This window comes from Chlorocebus sabaeus, chromosome 17, assembly GCF_047675955.1.
Source record: "Chlorocebus sabaeus isolate Y175 chromosome 17, mChlSab1.0.hap1, whole genome shotgun sequence".
Lineage (NCBI taxonomy): Eukaryota > Metazoa > Chordata > Mammalia > Primates > Cercopithecidae > Chlorocebus > Chlorocebus sabaeus.
In genome coordinates, this window is record NC_132920.1 from 24,064,850 (window position 1) to 24,088,611 (window position 23,762).

The 23,762-nt window shown below is 40.5% G+C and overlaps 1 protein-coding gene across 5 annotated transcripts; it reads left to right on the plus strand.

Annotated features, from left to right (window-relative positions):
- The first annotated feature begins 2,254 nt into the window (after positions 1-2,254).
- On the plus strand, positions 2,255-23,398 carry NRSN1 (neurensin 1). Of its 5 annotated transcripts, none has more exons than XM_073005687.1 (4): positions 2,255-2,446; positions 4,207-4,298; positions 10,600-10,841; positions 21,418-23,383. In XM_073005687.1, exons 3-4 carry the CDS (start codon positions 10,629-10,631, stop codon positions 21,814-21,816), a joined length of 612 nt encoding a protein of 203 aa, XP_072861788.1. In that variant the 5' UTR covers positions 2,255-2,446; positions 4,207-4,298; positions 10,600-10,628; the 3' UTR covers positions 21,817-23,383. The 5 variants fall into 5 exon arrangements, with proteins under 5 accessions (XP_072861788.1, XP_007971753.3, XP_037861675.2 ...); XM_007973562.3 differs by having other exon boundaries at positions 4,226-4,298; XM_038005747.2 differs by having other exon boundaries at positions 2,257-2,446; positions 10,644-10,841; positions 21,418-23,398.
- The last annotated feature ends 364 nt before the right edge of the window (positions 23,399-23,762 follow it).

Consider the following 23,762-nt stretch of genomic DNA (forward strand, 5'->3'; position numbering starts at 1 on the left):
GTGCTGTTCCCTGTTTCCTCAACAGGCATTTCCATATTATTGGAAACTTCAGCAGAGGGGCCAGAGATGGCACAAGTTGGAACCGAATCTGACAAAAGAAGAGATAAAGCAAATAATAAGTGCCTGGGAAACAGAATTCTTGAGACTCCAAGCTGAAAATACTCAGCAACTTTTAAAAGGTTTAGCTAAATCACAGTAAAATTAAAATAGCAATAATAATATAATAATAGCTAGAATTTATTGAGTACTTCCTATGTACCAGATATTGTGATAAATGCCTTATCAATATAATTTCATTTAATTCTTTTAACTACCCTATGAAGTAAGTATTATTATAAACACTTAATAGATGAGGAAAGTGGGGCAGAGTGGTGAGGCAACTCCAACTCTAAGTCTTAATTAGACTACCCCTCTGAATGAACGGATGCATTACCAATAGAGACCAGGACACTTAGCAGACACGAATGAGGCAGACATTTCCCTTCCCGGAGCCTAATCTCTGATAGAAGAGCAGCTCAGAGCTCCCAGAGTTTTATATATGTGCTGATTCTTACAGACTTTCAAGGATGCAAAAACATACATGGTCACATTGAAATGTTCAATGGATCCACACATTGCAAGCCAACAAGCAACATGTTAAAATTCATGAAATGTGTACTTTTATGCAGACCAGAAAGGGAGAAAGAAATAAATGATACCTGTAGATTTAAGCTGTGTTGAAGAGTGCTGGGTTAGAGTTGTGGATGCGAGGAAGAAACAAGACCAAAGCCATCCCCGTCCTTGGTGGCCCCCTAAGCATTTGCTCAACAATTTGCTTTGGTCTGTCTGCTGTTGAGCAAGACAGAGGTGTTTCTTAGTGTTTTTTAGGCTTTTCCCCAAAACCTATGTGGAAGTAAGGAAATAATGGGCAAAATATCACTTATATCCTTACCTCTCCAGGAGATCATCTTGCAGATTGCAGATTTAGTAGCTGTATGATCTGCGACAAGTAATTGTGAGTCTGTATCACCATGGGTGTGTGTCACTTTTCTGTACCTCAGCCTCTTCATCTGTAAAATCTGGATCAGAGAATGCCCACCACATAAGGTTGCTGTGAGGATTAAATGATATAATATGTATATAATTAATATATATATAATGTACTTAACACCTGGCATATAGTCAGCACTATGTAAATGTTAGTTATTATTATTATTATGTGTAGTATAGCCATGCAAATGTTAACTATTTTAGTAATTACTCTCATTAAATGCCACTTACGAGAGGTCTGCAGAAAGTCTCCTGAAGCAGAGTTTATTGTATTTATATACTAACTTGCCCATACCTGTGCACATTTTCTAAGGCAATCGCAGGTAATTTTCTGATGTGTTCTTGCCTTTATGCATTTGTGCTTTTTTTTCAATGTCATAATTTAATTTATTTTCTTCATTTTTCTTTCATCAAACCCATTTGGACTTCCTAACGGTGCAGTAAGGGAAAGAGTGAGGATTGAAACTACACAATACTGAAAGAGGTGAGAAGGTTCTTCATTTGGGCAGTGCTCTGACAGCAGAGAGAAGCTCTTCACCTTGTGTCTCATCAGAGACAGAAAACATCTGTAATAGGGTGGCAGTGGAAGAAACACACATCACGACCATCTGCCTCTCCACTCCTTTTAAAAATATGTACAGTCATGCACTGCTCACTGATGTTGGGGTCAACGACAGATTCTGTGTATGACGGTGGTTCCATAAGATTAGAATACGGTATTTTTACTGTACCTTTTCTATGTTTAGACACAAATTCTTACTATTGTTTTCCAATTGCCAACAGTGTTCAGCAGGGTAACATGCTGTACAGGTCTGTAGCCTAGAAGCAATAGGCTCTACCATATAGCTAGGTGTGTAGTAGGCTGAACCACCTTGGTTTGGGAAGGTACACTCTATGATGTTAGCAGAATGAAATCGCCTAACCACGTATTTCTCAGAGCATCCCATACCCATCATAACGCAATGCGTAACTGTATATTGAACCAGTCTTCTACGACCAAAATATGGTCTGGGCAGAAGAAAGCATTGAAGAAGCACAAAGGCAGAGAAGGTGCCCGTCCTGGGGAGCCTCGGAAGGGCCCAGTGACCAGACTTCCAGAGGCCCTGCCAGCTGCCCTAACAGAAGCACCAGCCTCGCTGTGCAGGCAGGAACGGGCCTGGCGCGCCAGACCGCTCGGCCCCGCCCACTCGCCGCTCTCGGAAAGCTGGAACCCGGCCCCTTTGGAGGCGGCGGCGTCGGCTGCGCGGGCCTCGGGTGCGCGGGCACGCGGGACTCCCGGCTGTCAATCAGGCGCGGGCTGAGCTCTACCAGGCGGAGCGGCGGCGGCGGCGGCGGCGGCGGTGATGGGACCCCAGCGAGAGATCTGCGGCTAGGCTGGCTGCACTTGCTCCACGGGTCAGGGGATCGGAGGGGGCAGGTAAAGCCACGCGGAGTCCAGGGATGGCGGCTTTCTATGCTCCAAATGTCTTTCTCCAGTTCTCCCTCTCCTCCCTTTCTCTCTTTCCTTCCTCCTTCTTCATGCATAAATGTTCTTTCTCTCGCTCCCTCCCTCCTTCATTCACGTTTATTATATGTGCACCAATCTCCACAAAAAAACACGCGTATTAAAATCGGTGAAGACATACAAATGAGGAAGAGCCAGCTCCATGCTTTGGTGGTTTGTGCTTTGCGTTATGTAAGAATTTGGGGGGCTGGGGGGCAGGAGGGGCGTACAGCTAAAAACTTGAGAGTTTCCTTTCCATAAGATAAGAAAAGTTGTGTATTAGGAAAGAGTCAAATATATGTATTAAGAGTTTGCAAAGTTGGTTTGATTTATTTTTCAGGCTGAATTGAGCCCCCACTGGCCCTCCCCACTCCTGTGCCACGTCTGAAGATGTTTCAATGTTTTGGTGTGATCTCAGGACCTACTTCTTTGTGTTGTTAGAAAGGAACATTAGGGTGGGGGGTCAGACAGAGTCTGGAGGCCAAAAAGAAAACAGAACTGGAATTTAACAGCTGTTTGCTTGATTGGTTTCTGGCGCTGTAACAGAAATGTTTTCAGGACCTTGGAGAGCTCCTGGGGGCTCCACATCAGGCCAGCCTTTGGTGAAGGGCATGTGTGGAATCTTCAGAGAAAATGGAGAAGGTGACAGATAAAAAGAAGAGAAATGTAATTCCGAGAGGCAGAGAGAGACAGGAAAGAAAGAGATACAGATGGGGGTGGAGGGCAGCTCTTGGGGGAGGGAGAAGGGGAGAATGTAGTGAATTATGATTGGCTTGTTTTCCTTTGCTTATCCAGATCCAGGAGGCTAATATAATTTACTTTTATCCCCAAATCTGCTCACACACCACTCACAAAATTTGGGGGAAAGTAAATGGGTCTTGAAGATTTGGCTTTGGTCCATATAGGCTGACCCTAGAAATGCTGAAAACAGTTTATCAGGCCTCAGCTAGGCATACTCACCTCAAGTCTTCAGGTTCTCCTGCAAACAAATGGGGACCTGTTCATCAGAAAGAATTCTTAATGATCCCTTAAAAATATGGCCCCAGATATTATCTTATTTCACATAACTAGAGTAATGTAGGAAACCAATAGCCTTAGAGTTGGCAATGGCTTTTTAATCAAATTTTACATGGGCACCTGCTTTTCTTAGGCAGCTGGAAAGCAAAATGATCATGATAGGAAGAAAACGGATATAGGAGTACAACTCAACCTAATAAGTAAATCATCCAAAGAGGCTTACAAAGTGTAAAATGCATGTAAACATATCAGAAAATATAGTGATTATAGGACTCATATATTTTACATTATAAGACCAAGCACCAGAAAAGATCAATTCTGAAGTATCTAGGAAGCAAGTCACTTTTTTAAATTTAGAATTTGTAAAACAGAAATGGATCAGTCTAGTTGGCATTATTAAAAACATGGAATATAGTTATATCAAAATGAGAATAGCACATGTACAGTGTGTTATAATTTACAAAGCCCTTTTATGTCATCTCATTCACTTTATAAATTATTATGAGAACCCATTGAAAAGTTCTAAAATATAGTTTAGCTTTTATTTTTTAGAAAGTTATCTCAATTCTTAAACATGAAGTTCTTTGTCAATGCTTTTGTCAACATTAAAATGATTCTTTATAAGTTATATGAATGGCTTATGAAATTTAAATTTTGATCTGGATTACATTCTGCAGAGACTTTTTTCTTAAATAGGATTGAAGAATGTGCCATTAAAAAGAAAGATCAAGGAGTAAACAAGAAGAAGAAGAAAAAGAGGACTTCAAAGGTAGGACTCAAACCCTATCACATGTAGATTCATAAGCACCCTGTGTCTGCATGTAGATAAAGAAGACATTAAAAGAGAATATGGGTTCTTTTTTTCTCATTTTGGCTTTGGATTTTATGTACCCTTCTAAAAAATAAATCTTGAAGAATTAAAGTAAATGATAACAAGTAAGATAATCTTACATTGTTACTCCTTTTTAAAAATTATAAAAGTGGTTATGTGTCCACTGACTTTGAAGGTATTTTTATAACTCAGTATAAGGCCACAATCTCTACCACTGTTTCAGAAAAATAAAATATCTCTGAAATAATCCATTGGTAGGAACACAGTTCAGGTTTTAAGACCATGCTTATATAATTTCAGAATGCCTGATTTAAAGGTGAAAAAGCTGTTAGCAGGCTTTCATGCCTTCCTGTATCCCCTATGAGTCTGACTAAATCTTTTAAGGAACTGACCTTTTGGCTTGGTGTTGAATAAGTGGTCTAAATTGTCTACGTGCCTGTACTTTGTCTTTTGCAGCACTAGCCCTGTGGAAAAGTGGCTATAATGGGAACCTCAGTCTCATTGTCTCAGAATCATTTTATGGGAGAGAAAAGCAGCATGAAAAATTGAATGATATTTCAAAGAAAATAAATAGAACAGGGCCTATGCCTGGCCTCACAACTGACTCACACATAGTGTCACAGGAAAACACTCATTCTTTTTGTGCCTCAATTTGCTGCCTCTCTTCTCTCAAGGAGACCATGAAGACAAAGAATATAACATCTGTAATGTTCTTAGAGTTTCATGAGGCATAAAGATTTATTTCTACTTCAAGGCTATGAACATTTATAGAGGAAAATAAAAATTAACTTCAAATATTAGACTGAAATTTAAATTTCCAGCACATTGATACTACAGTCTATTGGCACACATAGTGATATCATAACAGCACATGCCTGACTTTGTTTCCCTAATACAGGAATTATTCAAGGGATTCTCAGCATTTGTACTCCCTTCTGTTGTAAATACCTCTTGATGATGCCCATTTTGTTATGTTTATTGCTTCATAAGTGTGTCTCCTTGTGACCCAAGAGTTCATGGAGGGCAGACCTGGCCCCACTCATCTTCATAACTATTATCTAACTCACAGGTGCCAGGCACGTAGTGCTTTAAAAACACTGAAGGAAGGGGAGGATGAAAAATGGAGGACTACTCAGGCCTTCATCCCTACCAACCCACGTAGAACTCTGCAGGAAGTTTCAAAGTACTGGAGATTAAAGCAGTCAACAGTACAGAAAAAGTCCCTGCCCACATGTCGCTTACACTCTATCATGTATATGGTCTATCAGACCATAAGTAAATAAACCACACATAGAATATCAGATAGTAACAAGTGCTAGGAAGAGAAACAAACCTAGACAAGGGGATAGAAAGTGATGGAAGCCTGATATTTAGATATATTGATTATAGAAAGCCTCTCAGAAGAATTTGCTAGGGAGTGGCAGCAAAATTTTTTCCCTCCACTGGTCTCTGGGTTACAATAGGTGTGCTGAGTTGGTAAGAATTGAATGTTCATTTAATGTATAACAGTGCATGCAATTGAGACAGTTGCTATGGACAGATTATAAAAACAAGAAATCCATGGATGGATCCTCATTTATCAGCAAGTAGAGTATCCTTCAGAGAGAATAAAAACAACTCTCTCTTCATAGATAACAAAACGATCACACATAAAAGTTGCTTGTGCCCCATCACCATGGCCATGCTGGCAGGGAGGATGCAACAGGCTCTATCAGCGTGTTTACAGAATGAAGACAAATGTGGATTGATTTAAATACAACACTAAAGAGTGTGTTTACTCATCCCCTCTATCCATGTACCTCCTGTGATATTAAAGCTTTCTGTGAATAAAAAAAGGCTCTCTAAAATATTTTCATTAACAACAGTCATAGATTAAACCTTTTTGTTGTTGCTACTATAGCTACTGAAATATAGACATCAGAATTCTTATGAAACCTTGATCTTTAAGTAAATACTGAACCAAAGTAAGAAGTCTTCGCACATAGCTTCTGTTTCTGTCTCAATTCCAGTTTGTTGTATGTAATTTAATAACTGCCTAGTCTTTAAAGTGACTTTATGAAGTGACCTCACATATCTTTTTTTATAATACCAGAAGTGTCCATCAATCAAATGAGATTCCAAATAACTGTAACATTCTCAGATTTGGGACAAAAAGTTATTGACTTCCCTAGGAGATGTATAACTCTCTGTTGAGATTTTGTAGGTCTAAAACCATCACTCTAACATGTTATATTTTAAAATTCATGTTCTTCCAAGTCATTCTCCTCTAGGAGTGAATTCCAGGTAGTTGCATGTTTGGGAAGATGTGTGATACCTCTCAGACCTATTTTAGGCAACATATACGATAATGCATTAACTTGCTAAACAAACAACATACAAACATTTAGTCTACCTAGTAGCAAGTAACTAACCTAACTAGTTATATGCCCTTTTTAAATGGAAGCTGCATACATACTAGTACAAAGTAAGAATTTGAGCTGTCAGTGAGGATATGGAAGGAGGTGGCAAATCAGTAAACCTAGTTGTTTGTTCAATAGAAAATGATAGAATCATTCTGTTGAGACAGACAAAAAATCCTGAAAAACTACATCTGGAAGAAATTAGAGATTAATCTGATCCAACCCACTTACTTTAAGGATGATGAAACCATAGACCAGTAAGTTGCAAATCAAAAACTGGCAATAGAGTCCATTCTCTGCTCTGTGTATGTAGTACAAAACAGGCCATGTTCTTGTTCATGTTTTGTGCCCCTGGGGGAGAAGGCGCTTTGGAATTCTTTTTCTGGAATGTAGCTAACATAGCTAAAAATCCATGACTTCAAGTAGAGCGTTCCATCATTCAGGCTCAAAAACATTTGTTTTATGACACTTTCTATCTCTTTTACGATTTTACCCATATTGCTTTTTACAAAGTTGGACAACTGGGTCTCATCTTACAAAGCAGAAACATTTAACCTAGTGTGCCGGAAGCAAACTGTGCAGGGAATGGCTATAATATATCATACAGTCCTTCTCTGCATCAAAGCTCAATCCTGAGAAAGAACAACTTCAGCATCTAAGGAAACATAACTCTTACTGTTGCTATGAGGGATTTTTTTATTCCTATCATATCTATTTTTGTCCCTTTTTCATGTTAAAGTCTCTGATGCTTTATAGAAAATCTGAAAATATATATTTAGAGGAGGTGGTTCTGACTATGCAAGTATATGATTCAGTCCATACTCCTGCTTCTTGTATTAATTGTCATCTTTCATCTGTTCCCTGACTCATGGTATAACCTTTAGTAGATGATTTTTCTATGCCTCAGTTTCCTAGTTGACAAAGCAGAGTTAGTAACACCAATCCCATCTCCCCTGGACTGAAATTTGCATTAGAATGCCTTAAAGGAAAATGCCTTTAAAATTATACCACTTATATACCGATGGTAACAGGTTCTTATTAACCATCTTCATTGTATAAGCATTAAACAGAAGGTACTGAAGAGATCATCCTAGGGCTTAAAATGTTAAAACTTGGTTAATATTCTTTTGATCTGCCAGATTTTGCTGCTCGATTCAGGCAAAGAACGTTCTAAAAATCTTGACTTCTCATGAAATCATATCTTTCTAAATGTTTTAAAGCAAATGTGTTTGTGTGTGTGTGGGTGTGTGTGGGTGTGGGTGTGTAGACTCTTGCCTCCCTGCACTCTTTCCCTGGGTGATTTCTTTAGATGGTAGCTATACCTGAAACAGAAAAAAAGCACAGGAGCTAACAGTTAGTTGGTTTCCATTGATCAACAGCTAAAAAGATGAGGTTATTGGTCATCATTAATAGCACCATTTTTCTAAGGCCAGAGCCATGTTTTCCTCGATTTGACTACACTTTTAACCAAAACTCATTTGTAGCTAAGAGCACATATTTAAAGATGTTCTAATGGGTTTACTTTGTGCCCACTGGACAAGGAATTGCTGACTATCCCTGGTTCCCACTTTGATTTTAGCCCCATAATTCTATCCAATCAAACTAAGTGGCCATATATAGGCATTTGATGGGATTGTAGATCGATATTTTTCTTTTGTAGATAAACATTACAAGCTGGTTGCTTGATAAGTAACTGGAAACATTTAATATGCCTCTGTTGGCCTGGATTACAGCACAAGCTCTGAGAAAACCTGGTTTAATAGAAAAATAACCTTCCATGTTGTTCCTCACTTTTTCAGATATAGACTATGTCCACACAACTAAAACTATCTACAGGATAATTTTTTTGGAAGAAGTCTGACTTATTTTAAAACACAAAAATAACTACCTTCATTTATAGTCAAACAATAGTGTGGCAGTTATATTGTGGACTAAAGAGTTCTTTCAGAGTTTTATATTTGTTTTATTATTTCCACTTTTTTATATTATACTTTAAGTTCTAGGATACATGTGCAGAATGTGGAGGTTTGTTACATAGGTATACATGTGCCATGGTGGTTTGCTGCACCTATCAACCCGTCATCTAGGTTTTAAGCCCCACATGCATTAGGTATTTGTCCTAATGCTCTCACTCTGCTTGCTCCCCACCCCCTGACAGGTGTGCAATGTTCCCCTCCCTGTGTCTATGTGTTCTCATCTATCTACAGGATAATTTAAAAATCCAAACACATATTTCACATTTATTTGCTTATACGGAGATCAGAAAGTAGAGATGATAACTGGCAATTCCCTTATTCACCAAAATTACTGTCCCTCAGTAATTCTTTCTTTTTTATTTTTAACCATGATTAGTAACAAAATCCATGTAAATGCCTCTCTCTAAGGGTATCATTTACATCAAATACAGTGGAAATTTCCATCTTAAAAAGGCAGAGCCCCAAGCAGCCTGTCCAGGACATAGTTTTATATAACAGTTCTCTGAGTTCTTACTTACATTAGACACTTCATGGAAAATAATAAAAGGCTGTGTCCACTCTCCACATTACAGTCTAGCCACCCACATGGGCAGATGTATCCACAAATAATGGCTAAAATATACAGTGTTAGAGTTAGTGAGGTGTAAATTATTGGCCAAGCCATTTGTGATTAATAAAGCATGAGGCATAGTTGCTCAGCAGCTTTTTAATAAAACTTCATACAACTTGACAATTAGTTAAAATGTCGGAGGAAGATACATGAGATCCGAAGGCAAAATTTTGAACTAGTAAGAGTAACGCCGTGTAGATTCCACAAGGAAACAGGGTTAAAAATCTGAGAGGACAGTTTAAGGCAAACTCCATCTTCAGCAAATGAGAATGCCTGCCCAATTCTTTAACATGTAAGTGCAAAGACAACTGGATTCTAAGAGATTAAAGATTTCTTGTCAAGGCAATAAAAATCTCAGCTTCTTTGTTGCCATTTCTTGCATGCTTCATGCTTAAAGGTGTACCTAATTTATGCGAGTCGTGCTGTTGTGTATCATTTCATTTATGGAGATGCAGTTCTGATCATTGAGTATTTAGGGTAATCTTGCATTAAACAAAAAAGAAGAGCAGCTTATAGGAAAGACAGGTTTTTCTCACTCATCGGTGGGAATTGAACAATGAGAAAACTTTGTCACAGGAAGGGGAACATCACACACCAGGGTCTGTTGTGGGGTGGGGGGAGCGGGGAGGGATAGCATTAGGAGACATACCTAATGTAAATGACGACTTAATGGGTGCAGCATACCAACATGGCACATGTATATGTATATAACAAACCTGCACGTTGTGCACATATACCCTAGAACTTAAAGTATAATAATAAAAAGACAGGTTTTTGTTGTTGTTGTTTGGTTTTTTTTTAATTGTTTTTTTTTGTTTGTTTTTATTTTTTGTTTTGTTTTGTTTTGTTTGAGACAGAGTCTTGCTCTGTCGCCCAGGCTGGAGTGCAGTGGCACGATCTCAGCTCACTGCAAGCTCCGCCTCCCGGGTTCACTCCATTCTCCTGCCTCAGCCTCCTGAGTAGCTGGGACTACAGGTGCCCGCCACCATGCCCGGCTAATTTTTTTTTTTTTTTTTTTTTTTTTAGTAGAGACGGGGTTTCACCGTGTTAGCCAGGGTGGTCTCCATCTCCTCACCTCGTGATCCACTCGCCTCGGCCTCCCAAAGTGCTGGGATTACAGGCGTGAGCCACCGCGCCCGGTCAAGAAAGACAGGTCTTTAAAAGTACCTTTTCTGTAATGAAAAGAGCATTGTTCAACTAGGCATACATTACTCAGTCTGGTTCTTACCTTTCATATGTCTTTTGATCCTGAGGCCAAAGCCGGTGGTGCTGATCCGTGTGGATGTTGTCATTCCAGCTGGGAAGGATGAGTTCTTGCAGCAACGTCTGTGGGTCCAGGCAGGCACAGTCTGCAGTTGAGGGCGGGTACCAGCGCTATGGAGTCCGGTCCTACCTGCACCAGTTTTATGAGGACTGTACCGCCTCAATCTGGGAGTATGAGGATGATTTCCAGATCCAGAGATCACCTAACAGGTGGAGCTCAGTATTCTGGAAGGTAAGGAAGGAGCATGTGTTTAACTTAGGGAATGGAAAAATTACTGGAAGTGGTTAATACTGCAGCCGTGGAGGATGGAGAGGTTTAGTACTCTCTGTGTGTGCATCACTTTTGGTGATACTAAATGCATTTTTCTTACCTTAGGAAAGAAGAATCTAAACTTTGGGCCAAAGAAAGCCTCTAAACACAGCACAATTATTGATGAGCAAGTTAAACATAAATAGGTACAATTGCCATATGAATTATTATTATTGCTACCATTAATAATGTGCCACTAAATTCACTAATTGAAGCATTAGTGAAAACATTATAGGCAAAACATTATATTCTTTCAACCTCCCTTACAGGTGTGGTAATGTCATTTGACAAGTTGCAACAATTATTAAAAAGAAATCATTAGGTATTTAGAGAGAGTTAATGATTAAATGTAGTACAGTGGTCAGTATACCAGCTCCATCTCTACCAAGTGTGTGATCATAAGGCTTTCTGACCCCAGCTTCCTCAAATGAAGGAATCTCATTAGACAACGTATTTAGTCCCTCAACAGATAATTAGTGAGCATCTACTCTGTGCCAAGAGGGTTCAAAGTGCTGGAGGTTAAAGTGGTAAACAGAAAAAGAAAAAGTGACTTCCCTTGTGGCGCTTATAATCTATCATGGGAAACAGGCTGTAAACAAAAGAAACTACATGACAGAACGTTAGGTAGTGATAGTGCTATGGATGACAGGGGGTGATGGAGACTGGTATTTGGATATGCTGATGGTAGAAGGCTTTCAGAGGAGATGCCATCTTAATGAATACCAGGATGAGTTGAGGGAACAGACCTGGCTGAAGGTCATCCTAGACTGGGAAAATAGTAGGTCCAAAAGCTCTGAAATGGGAACAAGTTTGGTGTGTTTGAAAACGATCCAGAGGTCTCCAATCTGGTTGGAGTGGTGTAAGGAAAGGGACAGGCAATGAATTAAGAAAAATAACAAGACACAGATGATTTATGTAGAGCCTTGTACACCATAGTGAGGTCTTGGGTTTTTACCTCCAGAGACATGGGAAGCCACTGGAAGAGGTTGATTAATTTAGAGGGTGTTAAATACCCAGGCAAAAGATTCTGGTGGCATTAGTGGAGATGGTGAAAAGTAGTCAGATTTAGCTAAAGGTTATGCCTATTAGACATCTGAGTAGTGATCTCTAGTGACAATTTAAATATATCAATCTACAGCTCATAGATTGGGAGTTATTGACACATAGAATCTGTACAAGGCACTGGATTTCTGAGATCATCCAGGAAAAGAGTGTGGACATAGAAGAGAAGAGGACATTGGGACGTTCCAACATTTAGAAACTAAGAAGAGGAAGAGGCTTCAGGAAGGGATACTGAGAAGATGAACTTTAGATAATGCCTAAGGTCTTCCCTAATCTTTGTTTCTCCCAAAAGATCCCAGAATTTTTTGACATGGACATTGATATAAACTTGCAACTTATTGGCCATATAGTGTAACAAGAGACAGTATAGCGTAATAATTATGAACATGGATTCTAACCTCAGACTACATGAGCTGAAATCCCAGCTCTTTTGTTTAATTGTTCTGTAACCCTGAGCAAATTAATTGGCCTTATGGGGCCTCTAACGGTGATACTTATAGCACCTACCACATAAAAGATATGAGAATTAAATGAGATAATATTTACAAAGATCTTAACACTGTCTTTCTAGGTACTTAATAAGCATTAGCTATATTAGCTACTATTACTGGTTGTTGTATGAAGCACTGAGTTCTTAAATGGAAAAAAAGTTGAAATATAGTTAATAAATAAAGTATTAGGTAACACAGTTGTTAACGTGGATAACCCAAGACCTGTGTTAATTCAACATCATATTGTTGTCACATACTCTGCATCAGAACTGGTCAAGACAGCATCCTTGCCCTGTAGAAATCTCACCTCTGATGAATCTTTACTGGTTTTAGCCAATGAAATGCACAGCCAAGCTTGGCGCATCTTGTATTTACCCGGATATGTGGGTGGTTGTTTCCCTATTTGTCAAAAAAAAAAAAAAAAAAAGCATTTGCCTGACAGATCTATTGTGCCAAGAGCCTAAAATGCCACTGACACACAGAATATTGTAAGTGTTCATGGAGCTCCAAAGCACTAGTTGTTATGTGATTTGTGAAGCTATAAACCCATCAAATAAAACATAGTTATGGTTTAAAACAAAGAACTCACAGTGAATTACCAGCCCCAGAATTCAGATTTCATTATTTTCTCCCTTCTATTTTGCACAAACAAAATCCAAAAATATTTATCTACTGTTGTGCTGGAGTCCTAGATGTATATCTTAACCACAAAACACAAGAAACCTAGTGTCAACTTGACTGACCTAGGAATTCACTGTCTTAGAGACCTCACCTCTATCAAGGGATAAACCAACTGTTCCTGGGTTGAAGTGCTTTGTACCAACACAGGAAAAGGCACCAGCTATGCTCATGTCTCTATTATGATTCTTTTTCATGTTTTTTTTTCTTTCATTCAAATTGCATCTGTAGGTGGTTCAAATTGCTGGCTTCTCCTTTCCCTGCTTCCACTGTAATGTTGCAAGAGTCATGTCGGCCTCTCACTGGGGGCTGTGCTCACAGTGCTTTGGTGGAACTCTGCTCTTGAGGCAGCAGCAGTGGGCAGCATGGCAAGACTTAATGAGAACAGAACTTGGAATTAAATGGGTCTGAGTTAGAATCTTTATTGCATACATCTGCATAACATCTATTTCATAGTATCATTCTTCCTCTCTTTCTTCAAATGTGTAGCTGTCCAACATGCACCAGCCTCTGGGATTCTGATGTGAATAAAATCTTCTTTTTCAGAGGTGAACAAATATTCTTCAAATATGAAGAAGATCTTTTCTTCACCTCTGAATAAGATATAGCGCTTGACCTGAAGGAGTTCACAGTCAAATAGGGGAGGTGGCCATGTACATAGATTGTTATAATGCAATATGCTAAATGCTCCCCTTAAAGCAGGCACAATACTTACTGGGAGCACAGGGTTTGAGGGGTAGGGTGGAGTGGGTATCTGATGCAGCTAGGGAAGAAATGGCTCCAAGAAGAGGTCACATGTGAGCAAGCAGGAGCAGGGCATCCCAGTAGAGAGAAAAGTATTGCAAAAGCTAAGAGCCATGGGAGAGTACAGCATGTTCAGGAGACTGCAAAGAGTTCCCTGTGGCTGGGGTAAATGTCCAAAAGTTGAAGAAGAGTCAGGAGTTGAACCTGGGAATGCATACAAGAGCCAGTTCACAGAAGACTCTGAAAGACCACGTAATAGAAATTTCTCCATAACCTTTCAGCTTGAATATAGTGAGGGGGCAAGATATTGAATCTAAGCTTTTCTAGGTGGGATATCATAATCAGGTATAAACACACACACACACACACACACACACACACACACACACACATATACACAGAGTGCCACACACTTTCTCTGAGGTTAAGATATACATCTAGGACTCCAGCACAACAGTAAATGAGCCGAGGTCCTAGGTTGCTGCATGACTGACTCAGCCACTTCTAATTTATCCCACTGCCTGCAACTGATTCCATCTACAAAAATTGATGTAACATCGTCCCATCACCCATTGCTGCTGCCCCCAAATCAATCAGGCTATGGTGGATTTTTTTTTCTTGTATCTTTGCCTTTGACCTTGACTAAGGCTGTTGCCACTTGATTATCCATGCAGCAAACAGTGTCATATGCATGTGTCAAACCAATGGGAGCAGTCTTCTCACCCCCCGTCACTCCCTCCTCACCTGAGGGTTATCTTCTTGCCTTCTCCTCGACCTGTCTCAGAAGCCTGTATCAGCCTATGTCAGAGGTTGATATGTCATGGAGGCATTTGATGGCGATGTGCAGGTGCAAGGCAAGACCAAGACCGCCTCCTCCACAGCCTTACTAACTGTGAAAGGGACTCTGGTCCCTCTCTTTCCTCTCAAGACCCAGGTTAAGCTCCTCCTATCTGCCCTAACCTCTCCAGTCCCCCTCTTAAGCTAAGTCAGAGTTTAAACTTAAGTCCTTGTTTTTTTCCTTCAAAGTTTTTCTAGATATTAAGAAGTTCGTTTTATACTAGAGATGAGAGGAGCTGTGGAAGACTCTGCTTTTTACATCGCAAATGAATATTGTATATATTTGTCATGTACAACATGTTTTGAAATACATATATATTGTGGCATGACTACATCAAACTAATATATGCATTACCTCACATCCTTTTTTGTGGTAAGAACACTTAAAATCTATTTTTTCAGCAATTTTCAAGAACACAATAGTGTTATGGACTATAGTCACCATGTTGTACAATAAGGTCTCTTGAATTGATTCCTCTTAACCGAAATTTTGTATCTTTTAAACAAAATCTTCCCAATCCCCTCTCTCACTCCTTTCCAGTTCCTCTCTATTTCTATGATTTCAACTTTGTTAGATTCCACATATAAGTGAGATCATGTAATATTTGTCTTTCTGTGCCTGGCTTATTTCACTTGACATAATGTCCTGTGGAAGACTACTAAGAAGAGAAGCCAGGTGGTATAATTTCTGTTTATAAAAGATTTCTCAGGTTGCCTTTGAAGGATGGAGCAATGGAGATCACCAGGACACTGTTGCAATGATCCAGGCAAGACATAATAATGGCCTGCACCATTAGAGTGGCTGCAGTGGACAAGACAGAAAAGATTCAAGAGATTTTTATGAGATAGAGTGACTAAGATTTAATATCCACCACTATGACTATGAAGAACAATTTCATGAATGGGTGGATGGGAAGAACACAAATAGAAAAAACTGGGAAGGAAGTTACAGGGCACCACTTTTGCTCTTTTGGGTTTGAGGAGTGTTTGGGACATTTTTTCTGTAGATTTTCCTGTTGGCTGTCAGAAATATGGTCTAGAGCTCAAGACAGAGATCCAGGCTGGAGTTGGAGGTTTGGAAGTCATTGGTAACAGGTGGGAGTTGAAACTGCAGCTTCTGATTAAATGCTAAAGAGAACATAGTGATTAAGAAGAGATGGAGGTCAAGGATAGACTCCTGAACCAGACGTGGTGGTGTGTGCCTAAAATCCCAGAGGACTCAGGAGCCTAAGGAGGGATGATTGCTTTAGGCCAAGGGTTCAAGGCTGCAATGAGCCATGATTGCACCATTGCACTCCAGCCTGAATGACAGAGAGTGACCCTGTCTCTAAAAAAGGTGGGGAAGGGTAGAATCCTGGGGAACACCAAGAACTTACGAAGAACATCCAGCAAAGCAGGTTGAGAGTGAGTTGTCTGGAGCAGAGATACACAGAGGAGAGAGTGTGTCAGAGATAACCACAGGGAAGGGTTTCAAGAAAGTTTAAGTGTTTAATATTAATGAATGTAGAATATTTAAGTGAGCTAAAAAAGGAAATTAGATTTGACATTAGATTTGACAATTAAGAGGTCCTTTGTAACCTCAGAGAAGCAGGTTTAAGGAAATCGTGGAGGACTGAGCATGGCTGTCAAGGGTAGAAAGGACATCGAGGAGGAGGAAGAGAGGCACGCAGAGCTGGAGAACTGCTTTCGAAGATGGAGGCAGTTGAACGTGTTTATGCGCTGGAGGAAGGAATCTCTGTCAGGTGGAAGAGCTGATATGATTTCATTGCCCAGGTGAAAGGGTCTAAGAAGACCGTGAGTTCAGGCTGTGGAAGGACCTCGATCACCTGGCGTCGGTTCTTGCTTCATACAGCTCAGTGTCAAGCTGAGACAAGCAGGGACAGGTGAGCTATACTCTGCCCCCGCCGCTGGCGGACGTCACCGCTCGAAGCTCAGCTCCTGCTCTGAAGAGGTCAGCACAGCCCTCAGGGCTGATGCAGAAGAAAAAGCCCATCTTCGCTCTCGAAGCGCTTCCCCTAAATAACCTCTAACCCAGATGGCGCCTTGCACATGGAGCTCCATCCAGCATTCCCCGCACGCCAGGCTGTTCTTCCCAGCCATGCAGGTTCGTGCTTCCAACAGTCATTCCTGCCTTCTCTCTGCCAGAACAGCTGCGCCGCGACTGCTGCCAGCTCTGTCTATTGGAGTAAATGCATTTTCAGGCCTCATCAGCTCACTGGGAAACAATGAAAGAATGTTGGTCAAAATAACAGCAGTCTCTGGCCTGTAGCCCCCACCAGCAGAATTTCTGGCATACAAAAATAAGTTCTCCTTCCTCTCCAATTTTCCTTTCCAGCAGCAGGAACTGGGTTTTCACACATCCTCCCACAGCCAAGAGTGGAATCGGAAGTCACAGCACAAAAACTGTCCTCGCTGCTGTTTCGGGAGTTTGTCACCATCTGGAGAGGCCCTTCTCTGTCACCATTGGGATTGGCCTTACCACATCAAGGCCCCAGGCTGCTCTGCTGAGCCTTGAGGAGGACCCTCCCAAAGCATTTCAGCTTTTCTGTGTGGCCATAAACAAGGCTGCTTTGGTTACTCAGAACCTTAAACAACCTCTGCGTTGCAATTTTTTTGACTCTTTCCATTTGGGAGCCCTCTTTCTGTTAGACCTCGGACCAATTCGACTTAGAACTATGTCCAGAGACAATTTTTATGATACTGTATGGAATCACTCCCTCAATTTTTCTCCTCTCCAGTACTCAGCACGGTACCAAGACTAAGCTGATGCATCCCAACTGCTCTTCTCACCTCCCATATCCTCTATGAGAGGGTTAGAAGCAGCCTACTCATGACATACCCCGTCGTACCTATGATCCCACACCCTCCCTCCCATGCTTTAGCATGTCTGGAATTCCCCAATGGGTGCATCTCTCAGAGATTCTCATTCAAGACTGGCATTGAGAGCACCTTCAGAACCTTTGAATTTAGCTCTTCACTGTGCTGTCTTCCCCACTACAGAGGGTGAGCCTCTCTCTGATTCTCTGATGTCAATAGAAAAGGGGAGAAGGCTCAGAAAGGCCAGTCACGTTCCAGTTCTTCAAGTGAGCAGGAATTCTGCCATCTGCAAGCCATGGTTTGCCTTTTAGCTTCTGAGTGATAGTCCAGGAGTGGATTTTCATCGAAAGCACTGCTCAGCTGAGGAGCAGACTCCTCTGCGAATAAATCACCTGGCTCTGCGTTCAGCAGTCTGCTGGTTTAAGTTAGGCAGGCAGGACGGTTTATTGTCAGGCTGGAATAGGAGCTGTGGGGAGGCAAGACAGACACACACTGGTCTCACTTGCTCTTCAGAATCTCAGAAACTAAGATCACTTTTGGCTACCCTCAATTTTTGAGAATTTATGTCAGTTCTCCAGTCAGGAGATAGTTTAGTGACATAGGAAGAATGTCACCATGGATATTTAAATCAATTTTGCTTGTACCTTCAGAAGTTTTTGATATGAGTCATTTTCTAAAAGTTATAAATAATGGTTAGTCTTGGAAAGTAAATGTAGTTGCCACGATTTTTAGAAAAATGTAGAAAGCAATCTAAAATGTTATATTTTACAGCCCAATTTTTCCTGTAGTACTCATGTCTTATATAGAACAGCTTTTTTTTTTTTAAATGAAGACATCCTATTGACTCTCTTTGTTTTTCAGTTTCCTTACAATATGAGATAATGGAAATTGTTCATATATGGTAGCTAAAACTCCTTTGAGGTTCAAATAAAAATAATGGAAAGAAATATACAAAATAGTAATGGTGAAGTATTATGGGTAGAAGAAAACTCATGAGTAGCAGGAATCACACAGATCTGGGTTAGAACTAGTCACACCACCTGCTATTTATAGGACCATGAACTATGCTTTTTTTGCTTTTTTTTTTTTTTTTTTTTTTTTTCTTTCCCCCGAGATGGAGTCTTTCGCTTGTTGCCCAGGCTGGAGTATAATGGTGGGATCTCGGCTCACTGCAACCTCCACCCCCACAGGTTCAAGTGATTCTCCTGCCTCAGACTCCCGAGTGGCTGGGATTACAGGCATGTACCACCATGCCCGGCTAATGTTGTATTTTTTAGTAGAGACAGGGTTTGACCATGTTGGTCAGGCTGGTCTTGTGTCTGGAATTGGTTCCTTCCAGTGGATTCTTGGTCTGGCTGACTTCAGGAGTGAAGCCGCAGACCCTTGCAGTGAATGTTACAGCTCATAAAGGTAGTGTAGACCCAAACTGAGCAGCAGCAAGATTTATTGTGGAAAGGGAAAGAACAAAACTTCCACAGTGTGGAAGGGGAACCTAGCAGGTTGCTGCTGCTGGCGCAGGTGGCCAGTTTTTATTCCCTTATTTGACCCCACCCACATCCTGCTGATGGTTCATTTTACAGAGCACTGATTGGTCTGTTTTTACAGAGTGCTGATTGGTGCGTTTACAAACCTTTAGCTAGACAGAGCACTGATTGGTGTGTTTACAATCCTTTAGCTAGACAGAAAAGTTCTCCAAGTCCCCACCCGACCCAGAAGCCCAGCTAGCTTCACCTCTCAGTCTCAAACTCCTGACCTCAGATGATCCGCCCACCTTGGCCTCCCAAAGTGCTAAGATTACAGGCATGAGCCACCATGCCTGGCTAAACTATGCTTCTTTAACCTTATAATCCTCAGTTTCTTATCAGTGAAATGGGAATAAAAATACCTACTTCTCATAAGATGCTTGTGAGGATTAAATGAAAAACACATCTAGCATTAGCCCAGGTCATAATAGATGTTCAATAATATCTGTTATCCTTTTCCCCTTTTTGCTAGGGTGATAGATTCATGGATGTGTTTTTGTCCTATTAGCCAAACCACCTTTATTAGTGTATTATCTCAAAAATTTAAATATTAAAGATTAAATCATGTCATATATCTGGTTATTTTCCTAACCTCATTATTCTAACTAAAAGCAATTAAGAACAGGAGGAAAGGAAAAATGTGTTTAAAAAGTAATGGTGTTAGCTATTCCTTATTCCAAGTGCTGAGCGATTGTAATACTGTTACCAATGTAGCATAAGAATTTTACAAAGGGTGTCTTTCCAAATAAGAAGAAGAATAGCTATTTATTACAATGTATAACTTTGCCAGATACAAGGCTGAGTGTTTTTATGCATAATCTCATTTAGTCCTCACAAGTCCTCTATGAGGTACGTATTATGAGCATTTGTCATTTTATAGATGGGGAAATTAATGACAAGAGCTTTTAAGTAACCTTCCTTCTATGATTCAGGTGCTAGGTGGTGGTGGTAGAATCCAAGCATGAGTCTATTTATTCCAAACCTGTGAGCGTCGACCACCAAATGGTACATCATTTCCATCTTTAGCATGTTACATTTCATTAGAACTTGAGCTAATGCAGTTTAACCTCCATCTGCTATTCTGAACACTTCCTAGCACCTGTACAAGCACAGCCCAAATAGCTACATGTGAGAGGAGAGAGAGCACTGGCCTGGGGATCAGCTCTGTGGCTTCTAACCCTGCCTCTGCAGCTTGTTAGCTGTCCATCTTTTGCCCATGACTTCCCCTCTCTGAGGCTACATTTCTTTACCTGTAAACTGGCAGTTAAGGTTCCTTCTCTGCTTACTTGGAAAAGAGGTGAGTAGTTACAAAGACTGTCCATGTCCTCCAGCCAAAACCACCGGGAACACACCTACATGTTGAACAAGTTGGATGTATTACTCATTACAGTGAGAAAGAATGTCACCATAGGGGACTGTGGAGCATTGCAGTATGACAGTGTGAAAAGGAAGTATAGTATTATAGGATGTGGGCTCTGGTTGAGAGATTTTGGGGAGGGTCTAATGAAGCAAGAGTTCACTCTGGATTGTTAGGGACAATTCTATGATTGAATATCTTAATAAATCTTATGTATAGAGAGGACAGACTAGATGAGACTAAAGCGATCGTGAGTAAAGAAGTAGCTGTCATTCATATTAGCCAGGAGAGGGGGTCATGTGGTATTTTGTGGCTTTTACAAGGACAGTGTTTTTGTTTGTGCTTAGACAAAGTTTTGAAGGGACACTGTTTCGTCTCACTTCATCTTGGTCACAGAATGAGCATGTGTTAATGTTCTGTGAGATGGTGCCTAACAGAACAGCATCGCCTTGCTGTGAGCTCCCAGCCAGCTTCTAACAACATCGAGGCCTAGGGGACAGAGTAAGGCCAGCTCCTGGATATCAGGGCTACTTTTCTGTTCCTCAAGACCAAACGAGACAATGTAAGCAAAAGAAGCAAAAGAAGCAAAAGAAGGTTTTGTCAACTGCAAAACATCGTACAAATTTTAAAAAATTGATACTTATGTATATATAATTTATATATGATATATATATTTTTAGATATATATATTATATATATTTTTAGATATATATAATATATATTATATATATTTTTAGATATTTTTAGATATATATAATATATATAATATATCAAGGCTGAATGCTGGAGTTTTTGGTTGGCATTAAAATTAGAAAGATCATCTTTCACCTTTTTCAACAGAAAATTAAGTAGGTGTTTCCTGCAAATTTGGGGTAACTGGGAATATTCACTTCTCTCAAGAAACAAGACAAGTGCTGCCCTTGAGGGCTCAGGGGCGAGCAGAAGCACCTTCCTCACTCTACCTTGCTTCTGTCGTTATCTACCTCTAGGTCGGACTCATCTCAGGTACAGTCTTTGTGATCCTCGGATTGACTGTTCTGGCAGTGGGCTTTCTTGTGCCCCCCAAAATCGAAGCATTTGGCGAAGCCGATTTTGTGGTGGTCGACACACATGCTGTCCGGTTTAACAGTGCTCTGGACATGTACAAGCTGGCAGGAGCTGTTCTCTTCTGCATTGGAGGCACGTCCATGGCAGGGTGCCTGCTGATGTCAGTGTTTGTAAACAGCTACTCCAAAGAAGAAAAATTCCTCCAGCAGAAGTTTAAAGAACGAATCGCAGACATCAAAGTCCACACCCAACCGGTTACAAAAGCTCCAGGGCCAGGGGAAACAAAGATTCCAGTCACTTTGTCCAGGGTTCAAAATGTCCAGCCTCTATCGGCAACCTGAAACCTTTCCCACCCCAGTTCTTCTTGTCTGATTTATGCCCATGGTTAAAAGGAGCAGGCCAGTTTTCAAGATAAAGAAGATTTGGCGTTGACTGCCCCAGAGCTGTGTTCAGCTCTGGGCAGCATAGTGGGTGGACTCACACTTGCTCGGTTCAGGCAGCTCTGCTGGAGGTCGGTGCCATGCCTAAGCCTGTGCACATGCATCCAGCTGCTTAAGATGGGTGCTTCCTTGTGCTTGGTCACCAGAAGTTCCCCGGGACTCTCTTTCATAGATCGTGACTTTGTGTTATTTTCCGTGTTATTCGAAATCGCCGACGAGTTTAGACCAGCTCACCAACAGTTAATGTGGTCCATTTTATTTTCTAATATTGGTTTATCTAATCTTTTCTGCGTGGTGCTGTCTTCCATTCCTGTCTCACTATGTGTAAGATTTTGTCATGTATGTTCACAGAAACATGGAATTCTCTGATTTTGATCTGAACATGAGTTTTTTAACCGTATTTTGACATGAGGTTCCTGACATTGGATACAAAGTTATCAGCATTCACAAATCTTTTGGTTTTCTCTATTTTTTTGTCCTTTGAGATGAAGTGCTGTTCTTTTGCCCAGGTTGGAGTACAGTGGTGAAATCATAGCGCACTGCAGCCTTGAACTCCTGGGCTCAAGCAATCCTCCCACCTGAGCCTCCCAAGTAGTTGGGACTACAGGCGCCTGTCACCACCCCCAGCTAATATTTTTTTTTAATTTTTTAGAGGCAGGATCTTGCTATCCAATTTTTTAAAAAAACTAAAATTGCCAACTTTAGAATCTTGACAAAAAACATTAATTTTAGGAGAGTCTACTTATGCAGTGTTCAAAAGTACTGAATTAGAAACCAGGAAATTTTAGTTCCTTCTACCTGTGTGATCTTGGGGAAATTATTTAACCTCTCACTCCTAATTTTCCCCTTCTGTATAATGGGAGTCCTGGATCACAATATGTCTGGGCTCTTATTACCCAAACATCTGAGATTCCATTTTTGCCATGTGTCATCGAGTCTCTCCCCAACAGATGTTTGTGATGCTTTCGTGGCTCTCCCCATGGTGGGCTTCTTTCAGAATTAGACTCCTGGTAAGTCACTGAGTCAGCAGCCTTCACACTATCTACCCTTAAATATCCAACCCCAGCAATTTATACAATGCTGTCATATTTTTATAAAAACAAAAGTAAGCCATCCTCATATAAGGAACTCCTTGGTAGATATTAACCTTAAAAAGGGTTTTCGTACTCAAACAAGATGCTTTGTTCTCCAGCAAGATATTCATCTCATCCCTTGCACTTTTGTTTAATTTGTGGATTCAGATTAGACTGAGGAAAATGGAAAATATGACCTTGGTATTTTCTTAAAGTTGTGCCACCTTAGGGCCCTTTTTTTTTTTTTTCCTTCACTGGATAAATAAAATATGTGAACGAGCGGAACCTGAATTGCATTGTCATTCCTTCAGTGTGGTTATTTTCTCTCCAACATGTAATTTTCCATTCTGAGACTAAATAAGCTCTGATGTTTCCCCGGCTAAATGGAAGAATAAATGAAGCAATTAGTACTCTTTGTGCACAGTGTTTATTTTGCACAGTCCCGCATAAAACACAGGGCAAATCAGTATCCTCAGCAAGGACCATTGGCCAGATTTTGGAGAAATCATTCCAGTTTCCTCAGGTTCTCTATCTTCCTGTGGAAATGCCATTTTAATTTTATTCTTTAAAGACTTATGCAAACCCCCAAGCATCTGTTCAAGGCAACATTGTTTGAAGCTTTCCATGCTTGCTTCTGTCTTGCGTACCAATGAATCTCTGAGGATGAGACTTGACTTGTAAAAGCCTCCAGAATGAAAGCTTATGGCTGGTGGGAACTTCTAGGTACAGACATAATAGCAACTATTTAAAAAGCAGCTCTATTCCTCAGATGAA

Coding starts and splice junctions, on each gene's coding strand:
- NRSN1 (XM_073005687.1), top strand. CDS start 10,629: ATGTTGTCATTCCAGCTGGGAAGGATGAGTTCTTGCAGCAACGTCTGT. Junction 10,842..21,417: donor GGAGCTCAGTATTCTGGAAG/GTAAGGAAGGAG, acceptor ATCTACCTCTAG/GTCGGACTCATCTCAGGTAC.